Source organism: Pipra filicauda, unplaced genomic scaffold, assembly GCF_003945595.2.
Source record: "Pipra filicauda isolate LSUMZ 115617 unplaced genomic scaffold, ASM394559v2 scaffold17_size4572894_pilon, whole genome shotgun sequence".
NCBI lineage: Eukaryota > Metazoa > Chordata > Aves > Passeriformes > Pipridae > Pipra > Pipra filicauda.
Genome location: NW_024104287.1, coordinates 1,611,453 through 1,629,147, shown reverse-complemented (window position 1 = coordinate 1,629,147; position 17,695 = coordinate 1,611,453). Strand labels below are relative to the sequence as shown.

The following is a 17,695-nucleotide window of genomic DNA, read 5'->3' as shown; positions in this document are numbered from 1 at the left end:
ATTTCTTAGTAGCCAGAATCTCATTACACCTGGACACCTGGGGGAACTATGCATGCTATGTGCCATCACATCTGTTTGGGAGGGGAGGAAGGAAAGAGCAAGAAGCCTCCCTTTATTCACACACTTCTGTTGTTCCTCAGAATCTAATGTGTGCTTAAGGCTACTCTCTTTGCAACCCCCTTAAAGTGTCTGGAGTTGGTTCTGCTGCACAGTGTGACTGTAGGCCATCTCACTACCTATTTTTGCACTGCACAGAATAAAGATTGTCTGAGTTGGAGCAATTGAAATGACACTTAAAATGCTGGCAGAAGCTGAATGGGAGTCTGATATTTTCCTTGACAAGTAGCCCAAGCTGTGGAGACAGGCGCAGGTTCTCAACCCTGACCAGATCAGATAACAGTCATAAGTCCCATGAAGAACTAAATCTCCTTCTTTCAGAGTTAAACCTTTAAACAATCTTGCAAAGTTGCTAAGGCTCCAGAATCCATCTAGGTGTTATTTGCCGTAATCATAACTAAACGCTTGACTCACTTATTAAAAAATAATTACTCTTCCCTGCAGACTAAAACTTTACTAAGTTTACTTTGACTAGGTAAGAGAAAAGGCTTAAACCAATGTTTTCTTCATGTTGCACTGCACTGTGTTAGTTTTCTACAAATACACTTTGTGTCTTCCTTAACCTTGTCTCATTTTTATTCCCTTCCGAAATACTCCTCCCAGTCCTGCCAACCCTCTACAAGACAGAAATAATTACCATTTGCCAATCTGGTTCTGTTTCATTTGCTCCCAGGAACTCAAAATAACTGGCAAATCCTTCATTTAACCACAAGTCATCCCACCAGTCCATGGTTACGATATTTCCAAACCACTACAATTATAAACATAAAGATGTAGTGTTAGCTAAACAGTAAATGTACATTTCAGTATCTCACATCTCTACACAGAATAGTCATTTGCTTACTTTTTTCCGGTTGCCAGATGAAAATTATCATAACTCTGAGGCTTAAATAGGAATTCCTTAAATAGGAATTAACACACTTGCCTTGTGTTAAAACATCACTTTTATTATAAAATTGCATATTACTGGAAAGATTGCTAATGATTCATGTGCCACTGAAAATATTTTTAGGTTTTGCCTCTTGATTTGATGATTTGTGCTTGTAAAGATATGTTTTCAGACAGCCTCCACAGTATTTAGTTGTCCCTATTTGCTTGCCCAAAAGAGACATCTGCACATGTAAATGAGTTCCTTTAAGATATTTCAAACAGATTTTCATAAGCTGGCTGACAGTCTGGGCCCAAGCATCTAACTTCCTGAGAAAAATTCCAAGGCAGTAGTCGTATTTTAAAGCTCTAATGGGGATCTGTTTTAACATGATATTTTGCAAGCAGACTGTGAGCACACATAAAAGATCCTGAGATGGAGTTAAAAACAGTATTTTCAAGATTAAATATTGTGACTACGTATTTGAAACGCTTTAAAAATTAATCATGTCCTAAAATGTACCTGATGAACGAGCTCATGGGCTATCACAGCAACTACTCTCTGTTGGTTGGAAGAGGCTGACTCCTCAGGATCATACAGCAGGTTTGTTTCTCTGTATGTGATCAGCCCCCAGTTCTCCATAGCACCTGTCCCAAAATCTGGAATAGCTATTTTATCTGCATTGAAAGAAAGATAACATGATTACCACTGTACCCTTAAGCCACTTAGCTCGTCCTCTCTCTGTATTTACAGTATTTACAGCCTGTGTTGCTTACCATTTCTGATTCTGGCTTACTACTATGGACTGCAGGCTACAGTCTGTGTTTCAGAAGCAGGGAACTGGCCTACAGGAGCTGATAGCAAGTGCCCTGGCTCTGCTGAGATTCATAGAGCTGGGATCAGTTGCCCTAGCTGAGGATCTGTCCTGTGAGGTGATGCTATGCCAACTTCTGTGAACGTGTGCATCACTCATTACTTACTTTTGGCTCCAGAAATCATACTAGTGTCTGGGGATGTGCTGCAGGCAGTAAACCTCCTAAAACTATTTGTAGCATAATGAGGCAGGACATTGTTTGTCACATTGTTGTATTAAAAGTATTTATTGACATTTTAACTGAAGTAAATCCCCCATGTTGTGAACAGCATCTGTTTCTACGCCTGGTAATTTGTAGGGGTCACTCATTTATGGTCAGTAATCAATAGTGATTTAAATGAGAATTGCAGACTCAACTGGACTGGTATTTTCTTCTACAAATAATGACCAGAGCCATTCTATGTGGGTTGGTGAAAAAGTACATATGAATTTAAAACTGAATAGAATGAACAACTCTCACCCCACCATACGAGAAGATAGGAATTACTTACTATAAATTAAACAACTTGATTACACAGTCAAAGCTGATAGTCTGGCAAGGGCTTCAGTGATAGTCAAAATGAGGACCACAAGGAGACTGGCAATGCCAGAAGCCATAAATCAATGTGAAACACAATATTTAAATAAAACATTATGCAGAAACATATTTGATTCATCAATTTTGACCCAGATGACTTCTAATAATGAGCAAATGGCATGGTAAGTCAAGATTTGTGATCCAACAAATAGACACTGAGGAAAACAGTACAAAGGTATCTATCTTCTGATACTTCTGATACTGCTGACCTGGGGATACCAGTCCACCCTGTAGTGCAGACAGGCCCTTATACATATGTTACCTGGCAAAGTCATCAGGCTTTCATGGAAATGAAAGTTTGAATATGAAGCATAGGTGAGATATAGTCCCCATAATTATTGGGGACCAGTGTGTGAAAGAACAATATGTTGTACTGGTTTCCCTATTCAGTTGTCATTGAAATGCAAAAAGATATTTACAGTAAACTCATAATGTTTTGAAAGGAAGAGGTAAAAATCTTTTGTTAAAGTAATATAGGTTAGCCTGATAGGTACAAACACAAGTAGCCAATAAAAAGTTTGCATAGCACTATTACTTGTCTTCAAAGTTTTGGGTATTTTTTTCCCCATTACATTCACTTGCCTTGTTTGCAGTTAGTATTTTTCCATCCTTTTAAGTTCATGAACCCAACTAAATTACCTCTTTGAAGGTCTTAGGAAGGGGCATTTCCAAAATGCTGATTACATTCCCAACTTTATTAGTTCAAATTGCACAAATCAGATCCATACTCCAGATATTCCAAGCTAAAGGATGCCCAAATGCACTACTTTCTCTCTGCTTATTTTGTAACCATGGGCAAAATTTGAGAGTGTGCCTGGTCTTGTTTATTTCTGGGTCTTTATTTAGCCCAGCAGTAGAAGCTACAAATTAAATGCTGGACTACATTCATCTTTCTAAGAGGTTGATACACACCCACTTTGCACTAAGGTTAATAAATAATATGACATACTCTCTGGCAGTTTACATCTTCACTTATCTCACAGCTGAGTTTTGTCCAGAAGTTCCCATGGAAGTGGTACATATTTTTATGAAATTTCTGGCTCTGTTTTAACTCATGATGTTCCTTTGCTGATGACACCAACGCTTGCCCTGTCTTTCCACAAGACACTTTAAAATAACCATGCCAAGACCAGTGCTTCAGTTCAGTAAACTGAGCAACTCTTCCATCGTGACATTTAGGAGCATCTTGAACTACATTGCTACAGTTTTAAAATATCCTGACATAATATAAGCAGTTAGCAACCAAATGCTTTCATGCTGTTTTCCACTAAAAGTACAGAGACCTGTAGGAGCAACATAACCATGACACTGAATTAACAGAATGAAAAATATAAATATTAATAATTACCTAGTTTTGGAAGAGAATAGCTCAAATTAAAGTACTCTTCAAAGAAGTCAAATACAACTTTTGTTACATTTGCTGCATATTGTGCCGTGTGTAGTTGCTGTGGCTGGGCATAAACTCTCAGCTGTAAAATAGAGACAATTAGAGCAGCTTTCAGTTAAAAGAAATCAGAAGGTGTCAATTGAAAAGGCATTTAGCGTACATACCTATAACACAGGAGGTTTTCTCTAAAAGACTGGCCTGAACGCTGAATTCTGTTCCCTAACACATTTATTCAACAGTTTTTCAAATGTTGTACAGAAGAGAGACCAAGCCAACATAATCTGTGCACGCTTTCCACAGTATACCTAAATTGTAAAACTGTCAAGACTCATGTCCAGAAGCTCAGAGTGGCCTAGCTTGGAGCTGGGCCTGGATGCATACCAATTCCTACTCCCCCAAGGGCTTGTTTTCTCCAGAAGGAAACCTGGGCAAGCACAGTAAAAAGGGATCCACTTTTTCTGAGCAGTTAATTCATCTTCACCGATCCCATCAGACCAATCTTTAGGAGCACATTTGTATTGAAGTGTGTCTGAAGCCCATAACACCTTATTTTCTTCAACTTCTTCCTATCTTTTCTACCTACTATCATCACAGTTTCCTCTTGGCCTTGTGTGTTTGAAGATCTCAAATCCTCTGAAGATAGTGTGTTTACCAGACCGGTCACTCTTCCCAGATTCTGGCCCATGCAGGACCTTGGGCCATACAGCCCCCCAATCACAGCTGTGGTGCTCACTGAGTTGCTTTGCCCCAGGAAAACATAGCCAAAAATCAGCTCTTTCTTTTCCCAACAGGCAAATCCAGGAAAACTGGCATGTTTGGTAGCCCTGTGTGTGATGAGTGACCATTTCTGTTCTCCTCTTGCATATCTGAATGCAAAAAAATGGTGTGTTGTATGTTGACCTTTCAATCCCTGAGGCTTGGTGCCTGGGACTACTTTGGCTATTGCTGTCAAGCAATAGAAAACCTCAAACTCTGTAGAACTAGAGACCTTATGGCACCCATATCCATGATGAGGAGGCCTACCTACGGCTTGAAAAAACCTTTCAGGATGTTACCTCCACATTTTGAAGACAAAGTTTGAATTCAGAATTACAGAATTTCTTGAGGGTCTTTCCCTCAATCTCTTTGTCCCAAAGCTTGCAGGAGCTCTAGGCTCTTCTCTTCACTGGCCCTAAATATTTCCACTGTGGAAAGTAAGAGATCTCTATATGGGGCAAAGTTTCTGGTTTTAGGAAAAACGATCCATCTCATTTTGCCAGCTCTGTGACTCTTATGAATGGGCCACATTCATCTGGCTATGTCGGTGTGGCTTGTTTACTCCTCAGTGCTGTCTTACAGCCAGGCATTTAGGGCCCAAGCTGAGCAAAGGAGCTGGTCTATTTTAAGAGCTCTCTTGGAGCCTGACTACACATTGATTTCAATACCATGAAATTACATTTCCTCCAATGAGAGGGGAGGGTGGCAAAGTGGTCAGAAATAAAGCTGGAATGAAAAAAAACAAAACCAAAAAAAGCTTATGGGGTTCAATTGGGAATCCATTCTAGGCAGGGGATTTCCCCCAGGGTCAGTTTGCAATTACAATTTACAATTTGCAATTTCCACTTCTGTAAGCTCTTTACCCAATTTAGCAGCCTTCAGTCCCCTAGCTGATCCATATTAATGGTTTCCAAAACCTTCAGCATGCACTAGAACTGACTCTGGGTTTATTTGTATAACCTCCTCTGTGATTTTCCAAACCAGACATTTGGTACCTGACAGGTAATCAGCTCAGGAGCACTGTTTCCAGCTATAGGTACATTTCCCACCATTGATTCCATTAACGTCTTCATTAGAGCTTTCAGAGTGAACAGCAGAGTTTTTAAATAATTTACCATTTGAATAATTTACCATGAGCTGTATGTTCTTGCTGCTGTTTATGAAAGCAATTTAAGGATCACAATGATACTTTTTGTTGGACTTTTCTGTTGCTAGAAATTGACACAGCAAACTCCTGCTGGTGAATCTAAATTCCTCATTGTTCAGCTGGGCTTCAAAGTTCTTGGACACCTTGGAAAGGTGTCTAGGAAACCTTGGAAAGGTTAGAAGAATGACTTTCTAAATATCTAATTTAAAACTCTAAAGATAGTCTGGTTTTCCTAGGTAAAAGGTAATTTTTCTTGATAGAGCTTATGATTCCCTTTATTAAAAATAATCTTACACATGTACTTTTTATTGGTAAAACTATGTCCATGTTAAGAGAAAGGAAACAGTTGTGATATTAACCTCGCTTAAACCCCAAGTTTTCTAGTGCAGGCAAGTCCTCAAACATTGTTTAGTGAGCAACATTAATAAAATATGTAGTAACCGAGGCCTGAATTAGAAGATGTTTCTTCAGGCAACCTCTGTACTGACACGAATACCCCTGCTTCTACACACACACGCTTTAATTACCCTGTTTCAGTGAGCACTCCCTTCTATTTAGAAAAGCTACAACCAGTCGGGAACATTGTGGGCTTTACTGTTTTGCTTGGGGAAAAAAAACAAATATTGACCTCAGAGCCGTATTCTGGAGCGTGGCATGGACAAGTAGAGAATATTAACTTTTGCAACTAGAAAATAGTGTAAAACACTTCTTTTCTTTACCCTACCACATTATTTTCTGCACAAAAAGCTACACAAATTCTGCTTCTTAAAATAACTAAACTCTAGAGAACATCTATTGAGGCCAAATAGTTAAAGTCCTGCCCCTGATAGTAAGTGGATCAGCTGCGTTGAAGAGCAACTGGTTAACAAAATTGTGTGACTGGGTGGCTTAAAAATGTGCTCCTGTTTTGCAAATTATTTAGCCAAACAGCAGGGAACTAAGCATATTACATCTCTATCTCAAACCAAGCTCCATTTGCTTGTCGAAGTGTAATTTAACCTTAGCTATTTGTCAAGAAACAGTACAAGCATACAGCATGATAATAGTTAGGGCACAGAGGAGAGAGGCCTCAGCACAGCACTATACTGGGAAGTCTTTGCTAAGAACTGAATCTGAACCTTGGAGATTTCTATAAGACAGATCTTCACATCAGTGAACAGCCCTAAGTAGGCAAGGATTTGCTGAGCTTTTTTGGATAGGGAAACTCAGGAAGAGCTAACTTGCTAGGTTAATGGTGGCCCAGCTGGGGCTTTGTTATAGATTCCCTGTCCATTTGTGTCACTATCTCCAGAAAAGGAGGGAAGCACTGCTGGCTCAGGTGAACCACAAGACCACATTTCACATAAGGGGAAAGGAAGGGGAAGCAGCAATAGCATACAGCCCTGGGATCATCCTCTGTGTCAGATGAAGAAAAAATCTAATCCAATAACTAATTTACAGCAGGTTGAGCATCCCAGTCTAGGTTTAGGCTAAATGAGGAGTTTATGTTGAGGGGCAAATTATATTTAGGATTCCAGTTTGTGAATCAATGTAGTGTCTTGTTATTTCTTTATCTCTAATCAGCTGTACCTTCAGGAGATTTGAATCTAAGCAAGAACTGGATGGGACTGCCTACTGCATCTAAATAAAGGAGCTATTTTAACTTTATGTATTCAGATTCAAACCCATGCACTTCATTAGGGCACCTACCAAATAGCTAGCTCTTTAGGCAGACACTATCACTTCTATACTTATTTGTAAAGAACTTACACTGGGCAGTTGCCTGCAGCAGCTGTTGTAAAATAAAGAATATTAAGGCCAACACATAATGGCACATAGCACTGTAGTCCTATGTCTCCATGGCTGTGATAATATCAAATGCATGGATTCATATCTTTTAACCCACAGAAAACTATAAGGTATTTGTATCCATGGCCTGTGACTCTCCTGCACCCCTTGACTTGTACAATCCTTCAGACACTGAGCTTCAAATCAGGGACAAGGTTAGAGAAATAGTGCTTCTTCCTCACCTGTGTGCCCATATGGGAGGTACTGACTGAGATCTCACAAAGATGGGAGACAGGGAAGGACTGCAAAACACTATATGTAGTTAAGGTCAGAGGGACCACTGTGAACACCTAATCTGATAAAATAGGCTGCATAAAATAGGCTATGGGAAATGGAAAAATATGTTCCTGCTTTTATAAATTGAGATTTTTTTGTTTTAAATGCAAATCAAGGTACATCTGTCATCTGAAGCATGTTCAGGTTGCAGCAGGACTTACAGGTTTTCCACTACGGGATATTCTCTCTTCATAGGAAAACTGGTGCACTGCAAAGCATACCAAGTAAGTGCTCATGGGAACTGACTTCTCAAAAGTTGTTCGATTCCAGCCATCGCCAAGTTGTACAGTTTGCTGTAGAAATGGAAAAATAATCAGTTTGATTTTTGGAATTGCAAACACATGCAGAAGAGGGTACAATATTTATATGAAGGCTGCAACTACACAGGAATGATAAACCACCTCTTCAGGTTCACCGCTTCTGGCATCTCATTGCTGAAGGCATGAGAACAGACATGGATTCTTCTGCGATACTGCACTACATGAAATGGGACTTTGTTTTTCTGCACTAAGTAAGTTTACTTAATTGTAATTTTCATCAGAGATTTGAAATCATTCACATGCACAGGAATTTTTCCAGTGTATGCTACTGTGTTTTGTTCTTGCAATACTTGCATAAAATAACATCACTTTGGACAGATCAGAGAAGAGACTGAATTCTCTCCTCTCTTAAATATATGCATCATGGATGAGTCAGGAATTGTGGAGACGTTACTTGGGATAAAGACCAATGTAATGAATCTATCCTGAATTCATTCAAATATAAATGAACACTGCTAACTGGTGGGTTGCTTCAGTTTACATAAAATGTAGTGCTTTCTTGATTTTCCCAAATGTCCTTAACTCTCAAATGAACCATATGACCAAACTTTCGTCCTGTTGTATGTGATTTATCCCCTAAATATTTATTTCTGTTACTCATTTTGTGCTATTGTCTGATAATCTTTTGTGCTTCTGACTGGATGACTAACTTAAAGAGGAAAAAAGCAAAAAGAATATAAAAGACATTAGCTTTCTAGAGATACAATACTTCATGAGATTTTTTTGTTATAAACACAATACAAATAAAGCTCAGACAGTGAATGTTACAGGTAATATGATTCCATGAGAAAAAACCCTTTTCACAGATATTCATAACCCACTTTTGACAGAGATATTCACAGTCTACTTTTACATTATTTGACTTATCTTAACATCTCTTTTTCTTTCAACAAACTCAGGACTTAAGCGGAAAAAAAATTTTTTAAAAAATCAAATCCAGTGAAAAATGCAAATGAAATGCACAAGTTTCAGTTTTGCTGATCTGATTTTGCCATGCTGATTATATAGCTCCACATCACGAAAACTGCTACAAGACACGTAACACACAACATGCCTTGCATTTACAAATTACTACATTTCCATCTGTTGAAAGGATGTTTCTCAAAGATCTTTCACTACTAAGACCAGAGCTACTCACCTTGTGAGCATATCAGATATAAAAGTGCCCTACTATAATCCCTTCATCAAACTTGAGTATGAACTCAGCATAATCTGCATTTTCTTATCTGTACTTGTTTTTTAGTAAATTAATTAAGAAGCTGTAGCTAACCTTTAAAAAGCTTATTTTTGTATGTCCATTCTAGAGGCAAGGTCCACATGTCAAGGTGTAAAGTAAATCTCAAAACCCACTAAATCTTCATACTATCTAGTCTTATCCCCTTACCTTCCTTGCTGGTACTCTCCCTTATCTGAGGTCTGTGAGGAAAGGTACAGCACTCTCCTTTCATGTGTTATTCATCAAAGTGCTTGGTCTCTTTTAGGTATCACAGAAATGTCTTTAATAACAATGGGTCAGATCTTTAAATTTGCAGAGGGTATGGAAGGCATCTGTACTAGAATGGTAATAGTTTTCTCCACTGCATTGCTAGGGGAAAAAGTTTAGGGGACTTTAAATAAAACAGTACACAGTAAAGTAGACCTTTGTTTTCTGGGTGGGGGAGCAATTTGGGAAGATGAAAATGCCAAAAGCCTGGAGGCTTTTTTCTTTTTTTCTTTTTTTTTTTTTTTTTTTTTTAACTTGGCACTTTATCTTCCACTACAGAACATATTATTAGAAATTACACAATGGACTACACATTCAGTTGAACTATTCATTAGAAAGTCTCTCATCTGAAAGCCATTCAGTCTTCTTCCAGAAAGCCCAGAGGTAGATAATTGATGCTGTTGAATTTCATACAAAACTTGGAATTTGACACACTTGGTCCAGAAATGGATTATTTACGACATTATAGACATGATGGAATGACAAGTGCCCACACCCATGAATTGACAGATGGGATTTCAGATCCTGTATTATTAAAAATAATAATCCTAGACTTCCTTGCTAGAAGGATTCTTTGCCATTAGATTGTGATCAGCAGACCCTTGCTTTGGACCTTATTTAGTTTTAGTGATTATTTTAGGCTTTCCACCTAGGAATAAGCTGTCTTCCAGAGTATTCCTTCTCAGAGTCCACCCAGTTTGGCTGAAGAACCTGCCATTATCTATTTATAGTTACTAGAGGACACTCACCTAGAATATCTGAATACAGGATCAGCTAGCTAAAGACAGGAAATACATTTCATTTCTGCTTTGGATTTGATTTTGTATTGCCATATTGTGTCCTGGCGGACCACCATGAGTCCTAACAACCAACTAGTCCTGTTCTATGGAATATTTATTAACCATTAGTTTTACAGTGTCCAGGTGCTAGAGTCTGTTAACACGCAAGGACCTTGCAATCCACACTACTATTCCAGTGGCTTTATAGAACCATTTCACTTAGGCAGCAGGGCTGGGAAATACATACCTGTACAGGCATGTTTGAAAGTGCTTGATATGTATCTTGATGGATGATAGATATGTTGTAAGTTGCCTTTTTGTTTGGCTCATCAAAGCAGGGAAACGACTTCCGTGCGTCTGTTGGCTCATGATCAGTAGCTGCGATGCTCCTTAAACAAACAACACATTGGCAAGCCTTCATTATAGAGCTTTGAAATCTTGTCTGTAATTTCTAAACATTTTTTTAGCAATTTCACAAACTAAATTCAACTACAAGTATTTGTGTGTACTTGTCCATTCATAAACCCAAGTGACAGCAAAAATGCACAAGCTGACATCACATAGGCATATGTAACATATAAATCAAAGTCTGTCATCAGCATCCTCTAGGTTTCAGAGCAAAAGCTAAAGCAAATTGCTTATCATCAAATATTTTTAGGAGCCAGGCAGTAAGATAGGCATGACCCCTCATGGATGGTAAAAATTTTGCTTACCTTCCTAATGAGCTTTTCCACTTATTTATACACCTAAAATAAAATACTGATGATATCACCTGAAAGGAAATCAAGTCACTCCATGCATCATTTATCCACTACAGCATATCTTGGGATTGGAGTTTTGAACATATCCTGAGACACCACCTTGAAATTGTGTAAATGCCACTAAAATCTCATCCTGCCTATGTGTTTCTTTTTTTGCATTTACCACATACAGCTTTCTGTTGGTGCTGTTATGCTTCCCTGACTCCATTAGTGAAACTGCTGGAGAAAGCATGGAAAGTTCAGATGAATATCCTAGTACATAACTGATGCTATGCAAGCTGTATTGGGGGTTTAGAAAGCCATCTCAGTTGTGCAAAAACAGCTGGAAGTGCTGAACAATAGGGGTCACGTAAAAACACAAGGTGAAGGTTGTGAATGTTCATATCATGTGCTTGCTTCTTGCAGTGACACTGGGCTTTCCCATTAACGAACCATACAGTGGCAGGGTGTATTCTCAAGTGATTGATGGTGAAAGGGATCACAGATGCTTCTTCAATTAATCTGGAATGTCGAGCATTTTCTGACAGCACTTCTACAGCTGCTCCAACTATATTAAGGTAGTTTTTCTTTCCAAAAAGTAATTAAAAGTGTACACCATAAATTACAAATCTGCAGCAATCCTACAAGCTCACTTGACAATCAATTTTTCAATGTTTCTGTTGCCCTTGGCATTTCCCTGTGACGGTTAAATACTAAACTGGTCATTAGGAACTTGTAGCAGCAAGAGTCATTTACCAGTCTGATGGAGGTAATATATCTGGGTTCTCTCCATTCATGTTCTTTGGAATAGTAACTCAAAAGTTCATGGGCAGAAAGCATAATGAACATTCACCTTAACATAATTTCAGTCTCAAAAGAGTTTCTTTTGCTTGGTGCATTGTTTGCTGTCACTCTCTATTTTTGTAGGATTTGAAAGCTATTTCACAATTAAATTAACTCCAAGCCTCCAGGGCAATGCTTCACAGCTATTGCTTAAAAAATTGGCTATATATTTTGACACATTTATGTCTTGTTCCTACAGACTGATAACACTGTGATATCTCTGTTGATTTATGAGATGATAATCCATCTATCCTCATATGCTTGTAGAGGCATACAGACATTACGAGTGCAAAACCTTAGCGCTACTATTTCTATAGGCTAGACAATGACAGCTCCAGACTATGGCATGCATAAAAGTGGCATAAGAAACTCAAAATGTTGTAATTTCCTTTCAAGCTTCATAATGTAGTTTTTAGCTAAGATTTTCTTCAGTCTTTGGTGGCTTCTGCTCTTCTACTTGCTGTTGATGTCCAGATCTTTAAATGTGAACTAGAGGTGACAGTTGTAAATCATACCTAATAAGAAGTGAAAATGTGACTGAGACTGCATCCAGCTGTTCTCAAAATAAAATAGTGATGCATTTAAGAACCATGATGGATTTTCCTCCCCGCCCCCCCACAAAGTACACGGCATTAGTGAAAAACCTCTCTTCCCCTTAAGCCATTTAAAGCATTTTTCTCTTAGTCTTTCCTAAAATTCAGATTCATTGCTTCTTCTGAGGAAACTTTCTCCTTGAGGAAGAAAACTAGGAGTGTTACTTCTGTACACTAAAGAAAATTTTGTCTTTCAGTATTTAACAAAATCCTAAATGCATGTGTCCCTGTTAGCCATGTGCCAAACCTCTTGTTCTTTTCTTATAGAAAACAGAAAGAATTCCTGTAAAAGGGAAGCCATACCTTATCACTAATAGTCATGCAAAATCCAAGCCAGCTGCTGTGACATTTGTATTATTTGTAATATTAAGGAGAAAATACAAGAGGGCTTTAGCACATTTCTTGTAAGAAATTAGTGAGTTGAAATAACCCATTACACCAGGCAAGGACTCTTCTTATACTTCTTTCCCTAATATCTGAAAATAACACAGTTGTAATGTAGTTATGCTCACTGCATCATGCAAAATAAGGAAGAACTGTTATTCACTTTTCATCAATGGGGAAATGGAATACACGAGGAATAGTTTCACCAAAGGACTTATGTGCTTACTGCTGGATTCAGGAACCCACAGGACGATCTAGGCAGGTCTATGTCCAAAACCTACATTCTTAAAGTTTCTGCTTTTCTGTTCCCTACCTGCATGTGCACACCAATTTAAATAGTTGTGTTCCAAAGTATCTCAAGATCTGCTTTAGGGCATGTCCAAAAGCACCTTTGCCCTGATGGGAATTGTGTGATCTGTCTTAACAGGATTCCCAAATGAGGTGTTCTTCTCCTAAGCCTCTCAAGGATCCCAGACTTATAGGCATGTTCAGCACATGTCTACCTGTTTTCCACAAAATGTAGTGGGAGATTTGAATCTAAGCAACAGCAGAGCCTGGATATGTGCCCAGTTTGTAAACAAAAGGCGTTATAGAAATGTTTTGGCAAGCTTTGGCCTTCACAGATAGATAGCTGGGGAGCAGCTCAGTTCTGGGAGCTGACTTTCCAGTTGTTCTTAATTCTCTCAAAAGGTCCTGTTGCTTCTAACACTGCACAGAAGGGAAGGTTGAATAGGTTAATTACATGTTGGATTGCATTTTCACCTCAGCCCTCTTCAATTTAACACTCCCTATTAATAGACTTGATCATTGTTCTTACCTAATCTGATTTGTATTTACTTGCAACATGATAAGAATGGAACTATTTGGGTCGAAATTTTTCAAGAGTGATGTCTACCTCAGGCAAAGACAAAAAAGGCAATTACAGTCAGCATTGCTCTGAATGGAAAGCCAGGGGAAAATGCAGTTTTACTAAATAATAAAACCCTTCTCTTGTCATCCTTTCTCACTCCATCCTATCACCTCCCCTCATGCCACAGAGCAGCAGCTTGGCTGGTGGTTGTTTTAATTTCAAAGCCGTACTTATCGCTATGATGTACATCACCTATTCCACCCCCACAAACAATCTGCCCAAACTCAACTACATGCAAAACATTTCAGAAGTCACCATTCGCTCATTCTTATTAAAGCCCTTCTCAGGCCTAACAAACAAACTCACATGCTCAAGTTCCTTTCTGTATTGAGAGTTTTCAGACTGCTGGCTAGGATCATCCCTGCAACTGTAGCTTCCAGCCAAGAAGTAGGAACAGTCAAAGTGAGCCCACATTTCATATTTTCTTCAGTTTTTGAAGTTCCCCTTTTCTCCTGACATCAGATGCTTGGCCCTTGTCTACCTCTACTGTCTGGATCTGAGGGAAAGGCACTCACCTCTCCTGCTCTGCAACTCAGGAGACCTGTATTCTGGTCCAGCTGTTCTGGTATTGTGACAGGTCTGGAGCTATTACTTTAATATCTAGGTATCCTTCACCAATAAAAAGGAAATAACACACCTCAACTAGGATGTATCATAAGAGGTTGCACTTTAAAACTGTTGTGGAGATGTCAGATACTCAAAGTATAAAATCAAAGCACCTTTCAAGTCAGAACAATACTGAGGTCAGAGATGGAGGAAAACAAGGGGGAAAGAGCCGTCTGGTGTTCGAGTTGTTCACTACATAGATTCTTCACAGATCAGATAACTGTGTTTAACTAGGAAAAATCAATGCTTGCTTTATTCTCTGCCTCTTGGATTTGCTGGTGTCAGTGCCAGTCACTGCTGCTACTCCTGGCATTTTCTGTCAGTGGTTGAATGGAACTGATGTGATTCTCACTCATGACACCATTGTCCCAGGAGGGCAAACAAGTGACATGACAACACATCGGTGCTTGTCTTCATGTTCCTGCTACAGGGCCTTGTAAAAGTCTAGCTAAGTTTATCTTTTGGCTGTAAAGGCTGGAATGAGTCACTTCAGAAATGTAAATATCGGAAAATGGATGAGTGTCCTCTCCATACATTAACTGTGAAGAAAAGCCTTTGAATGGTGGGCAATGGCTTTTTCAAGCTTTCACTGTAGTGCAAATCTGGCAAATGGAATGGGTTAGCTGAACTGGGAGAGGCTTTCCATAACTATTGATATATTAATAAGGAAGAGATGGAGCACAAAAAACCCAAGTCAAATATAACCTTAATTGCTTGGATTTTCCTATATAATTTAAACCATCTGCAGGAGGGACAGAGAAGTTCTGGTTTGAATATTCCTCATGCTTACAACATCAAGGAGGCATCATATCAGGAAACGTATCAGAAGAGTATTTTACACCAAAACTGTTACCTTGGGGAGTGACAGGAAGAGGGTGGTAATAGTTATATGCTATTTATTGTACTACAGAGATAAAAACAGGCCTCAATCCTTTCAGCTCTCTGACAGAGCAATTCATAAAGTTCAAAGGTAACCTGGGACCAGTAGAATTTGAAAAGGTTTTTCAGAAAAATAATAACAAACCCTCATCTCTCCAGCCCAGATTCACTAGTCAGCAGCCAAAGGGTTTTGAATACAGGATCTTCCTTAGGGGAATGAGAAAACTAAAGAACAGCCCAGAAATGTCAGCAAGTTGGTGAGAAGCAAGACTGAAAAGCTGAAACAGGAATAGAGCGGGCCTGAACAAGTAGAAATAAAGAAAGTTTAATAAATAAAAGAAAAACTGCTTTACTTGATCTCTCCGTTCTCAGTATAGGTGGTCCTATAAAACCCAACCAGCGAACCATTCAGCCAGCCTTGAAACTTCAGGGTGAGCACATAGGGATCACTTTCATCAGTGACAGAGAGCTCTGCTGCTGCCTTCATCACTATGTATTCCTGTGGGTTGTACGCAAAGCAATCATTCAGAGCAATCTGCTGTCCTGAAGATTTCTGGAGTGTGGGCATTTCTGTAATCTTGGTCTCTCGCAGGTGAAGCCACAGGGAGCTGGTAGGTTTTTCCAAAATAATAGAAATATTGACTGTCCCACTGTAAATGTCTGCCTCCATTTCAGGCTTGATTTCCAGATCATAGTGGACAGGCTTGACATAAGTGGGCAGCTTAAATTCTGTCCACTCTCCAGTCTCATCTTTGGGAGGACAGGATCCCAAATCCTCTGGAGGACGAGGCTGATCTGTTGTTGGTTGATCTGTTGTTGGTTGATCTGTTCCCTCTGGAGTTTTCTGAGATTTAGGTCTGCTCAGTCCCACACCAAGCCCCACGGCAAGACCTACAATAACCACAACACCACAGATGATAGCCACATGCTTTGTCTTCATGCAGTACCTCTTGGACTTCTCATCCTCAAAATCCATGCCCTCCATCTCTGCTCCTGGGTCCGCTTTCAGAGCAAAACATTAACTACAAAAAAGGTTATTAGTCACTCCAACACTTGCATTCAGTAAACTCAGCAGTCTTGGTTTGTATTTTAATTGTGTAGCTATAGCTGTTCTCTGCCTGTCTCCTGCACCTCGCTTTCCACGAGACACTCAATTAATTAAAGACAACATGCTCTTGGAGGAAATGTTAGTGATCAAAAGAAGTGCAGCTGGGCTGAGAGAAGGAGGGAACTGACACAGAAGAACATTGTTCCTACCGTGCTACCCTTATAAGCAGTGCAACCCCACCCCCAGCCCCTCCTGTTCTGGCCTGAGTTAAATATAAAACAGTGCTATGTTAATCAGCAGTCAGGACATGATCAGATGCCAAAGCTCTGTCAGCAGCTTTCAGAAAGAGTTTGCAGATAGAGGTGTAACTGCTCCAAATCCTCAAACTTCACCACTACCTCTTCCTTTTTTTCTCTGCTATGTCTTGTTTAGGTTTTTGAGGTTTGGGCTGGGGGTTTTTTTCCCTCTTATTAATAAAGATTTCCTTGAACTTCCACCCAATATGTTGTGAAATGACATCTCCAAACTCTCAAAAATCCAGCAAAAATCACATACATCTTTCAATTGTTTCCCCTCTTTTCTAGGCTCATTTACCTTTGCCAAGTAATTCAAGGCAGTCACGGACAGATGAATGCGCAGTGGAATGATAAATTTTGATCACTGACTTCAAATTTTAAAAGATGTCTAATTCCTCTTCCCCTCATAGGGCCGGTTTTCCAGGAGATTGATCATAACCATGCATGCAAGCTGGTAGCCTCAGATAGCATTGCTTTGTGGGTCAGCACAATTACAGTGCTGCCTGTGAACCCTTGCTGTGAGGGACACTTCTAAATATGCTATTATATGATTTGAGCACTGAGGATCTAATTTAGCGTTTATTGCTTGTCATCACAATGTGGCACTTCATTGAAACAAATTAAGTGAATAGAGCCTGATTCTGCTCGAGGGAACTTATTGTAAGTAAGGCCTTACTAAGCCTGCAAGCAAGATGTTGCTAATGCAGTATGAAACTGAGCACAGCAGTAGTCTTGGCCTTGTTGTTACTGGGCTAAAGGAAGATAGTATAGAATATAAACCTTAGTCCCTGGATCTCTCAACCCTTTTACTCCACTTATGTAGTCCACTTGAGTAGATTTTTAATCAGGCACATCAGTTTGGCTTCACGCCTCCTGTTTTGGTTTATAAGGAGACAGATTATTATCACCCTTTACATTAGTTACAACTCTGACTAATTAGTCTTGACATTTTTAATTTTTTTTTTTTTGAGATAGATGAAGTTTC

At 39.2% G+C, this 17,695-nt stretch overlaps 1 protein-coding gene across 2 annotated transcripts in view; it reads right to left on the bottom strand.

The window, feature by feature from the left end:
- The window catches only part of LOC113988286 (glutamyl aminopeptidase), a 33,922-nt gene extending 17,571 nt beyond the window's left edge, over positions 1-16,351 (bottom strand). The window contains exons 1-6 of one of the 2 annotated variants that reach the window (XM_027721727.2): positions 15,720-16,351; positions 10,659-10,800; positions 7,991-8,122; positions 3,785-3,905; positions 1,508-1,662; positions 755-868 (exon numbers count right to left, since the gene is read on the bottom strand). In XM_027721727.2, the coding sequence (XP_027577528.2) occupies positions 755-868; positions 1,508-1,662; positions 3,785-3,905; positions 7,991-8,122; positions 10,659-10,800; positions 15,720-16,351 (1,296 nt within the window). The remainder of the gene's footprint in view (positions 1-754; positions 869-1,507; positions 1,663-3,784; positions 3,906-7,990; positions 8,123-10,658; positions 10,801-15,719) is intronic. The other variant, XM_039379892.1, reaches the window with a different exon arrangement.
- Between the last annotated feature and the right edge of the window lie 1,344 nt (positions 16,352-17,695).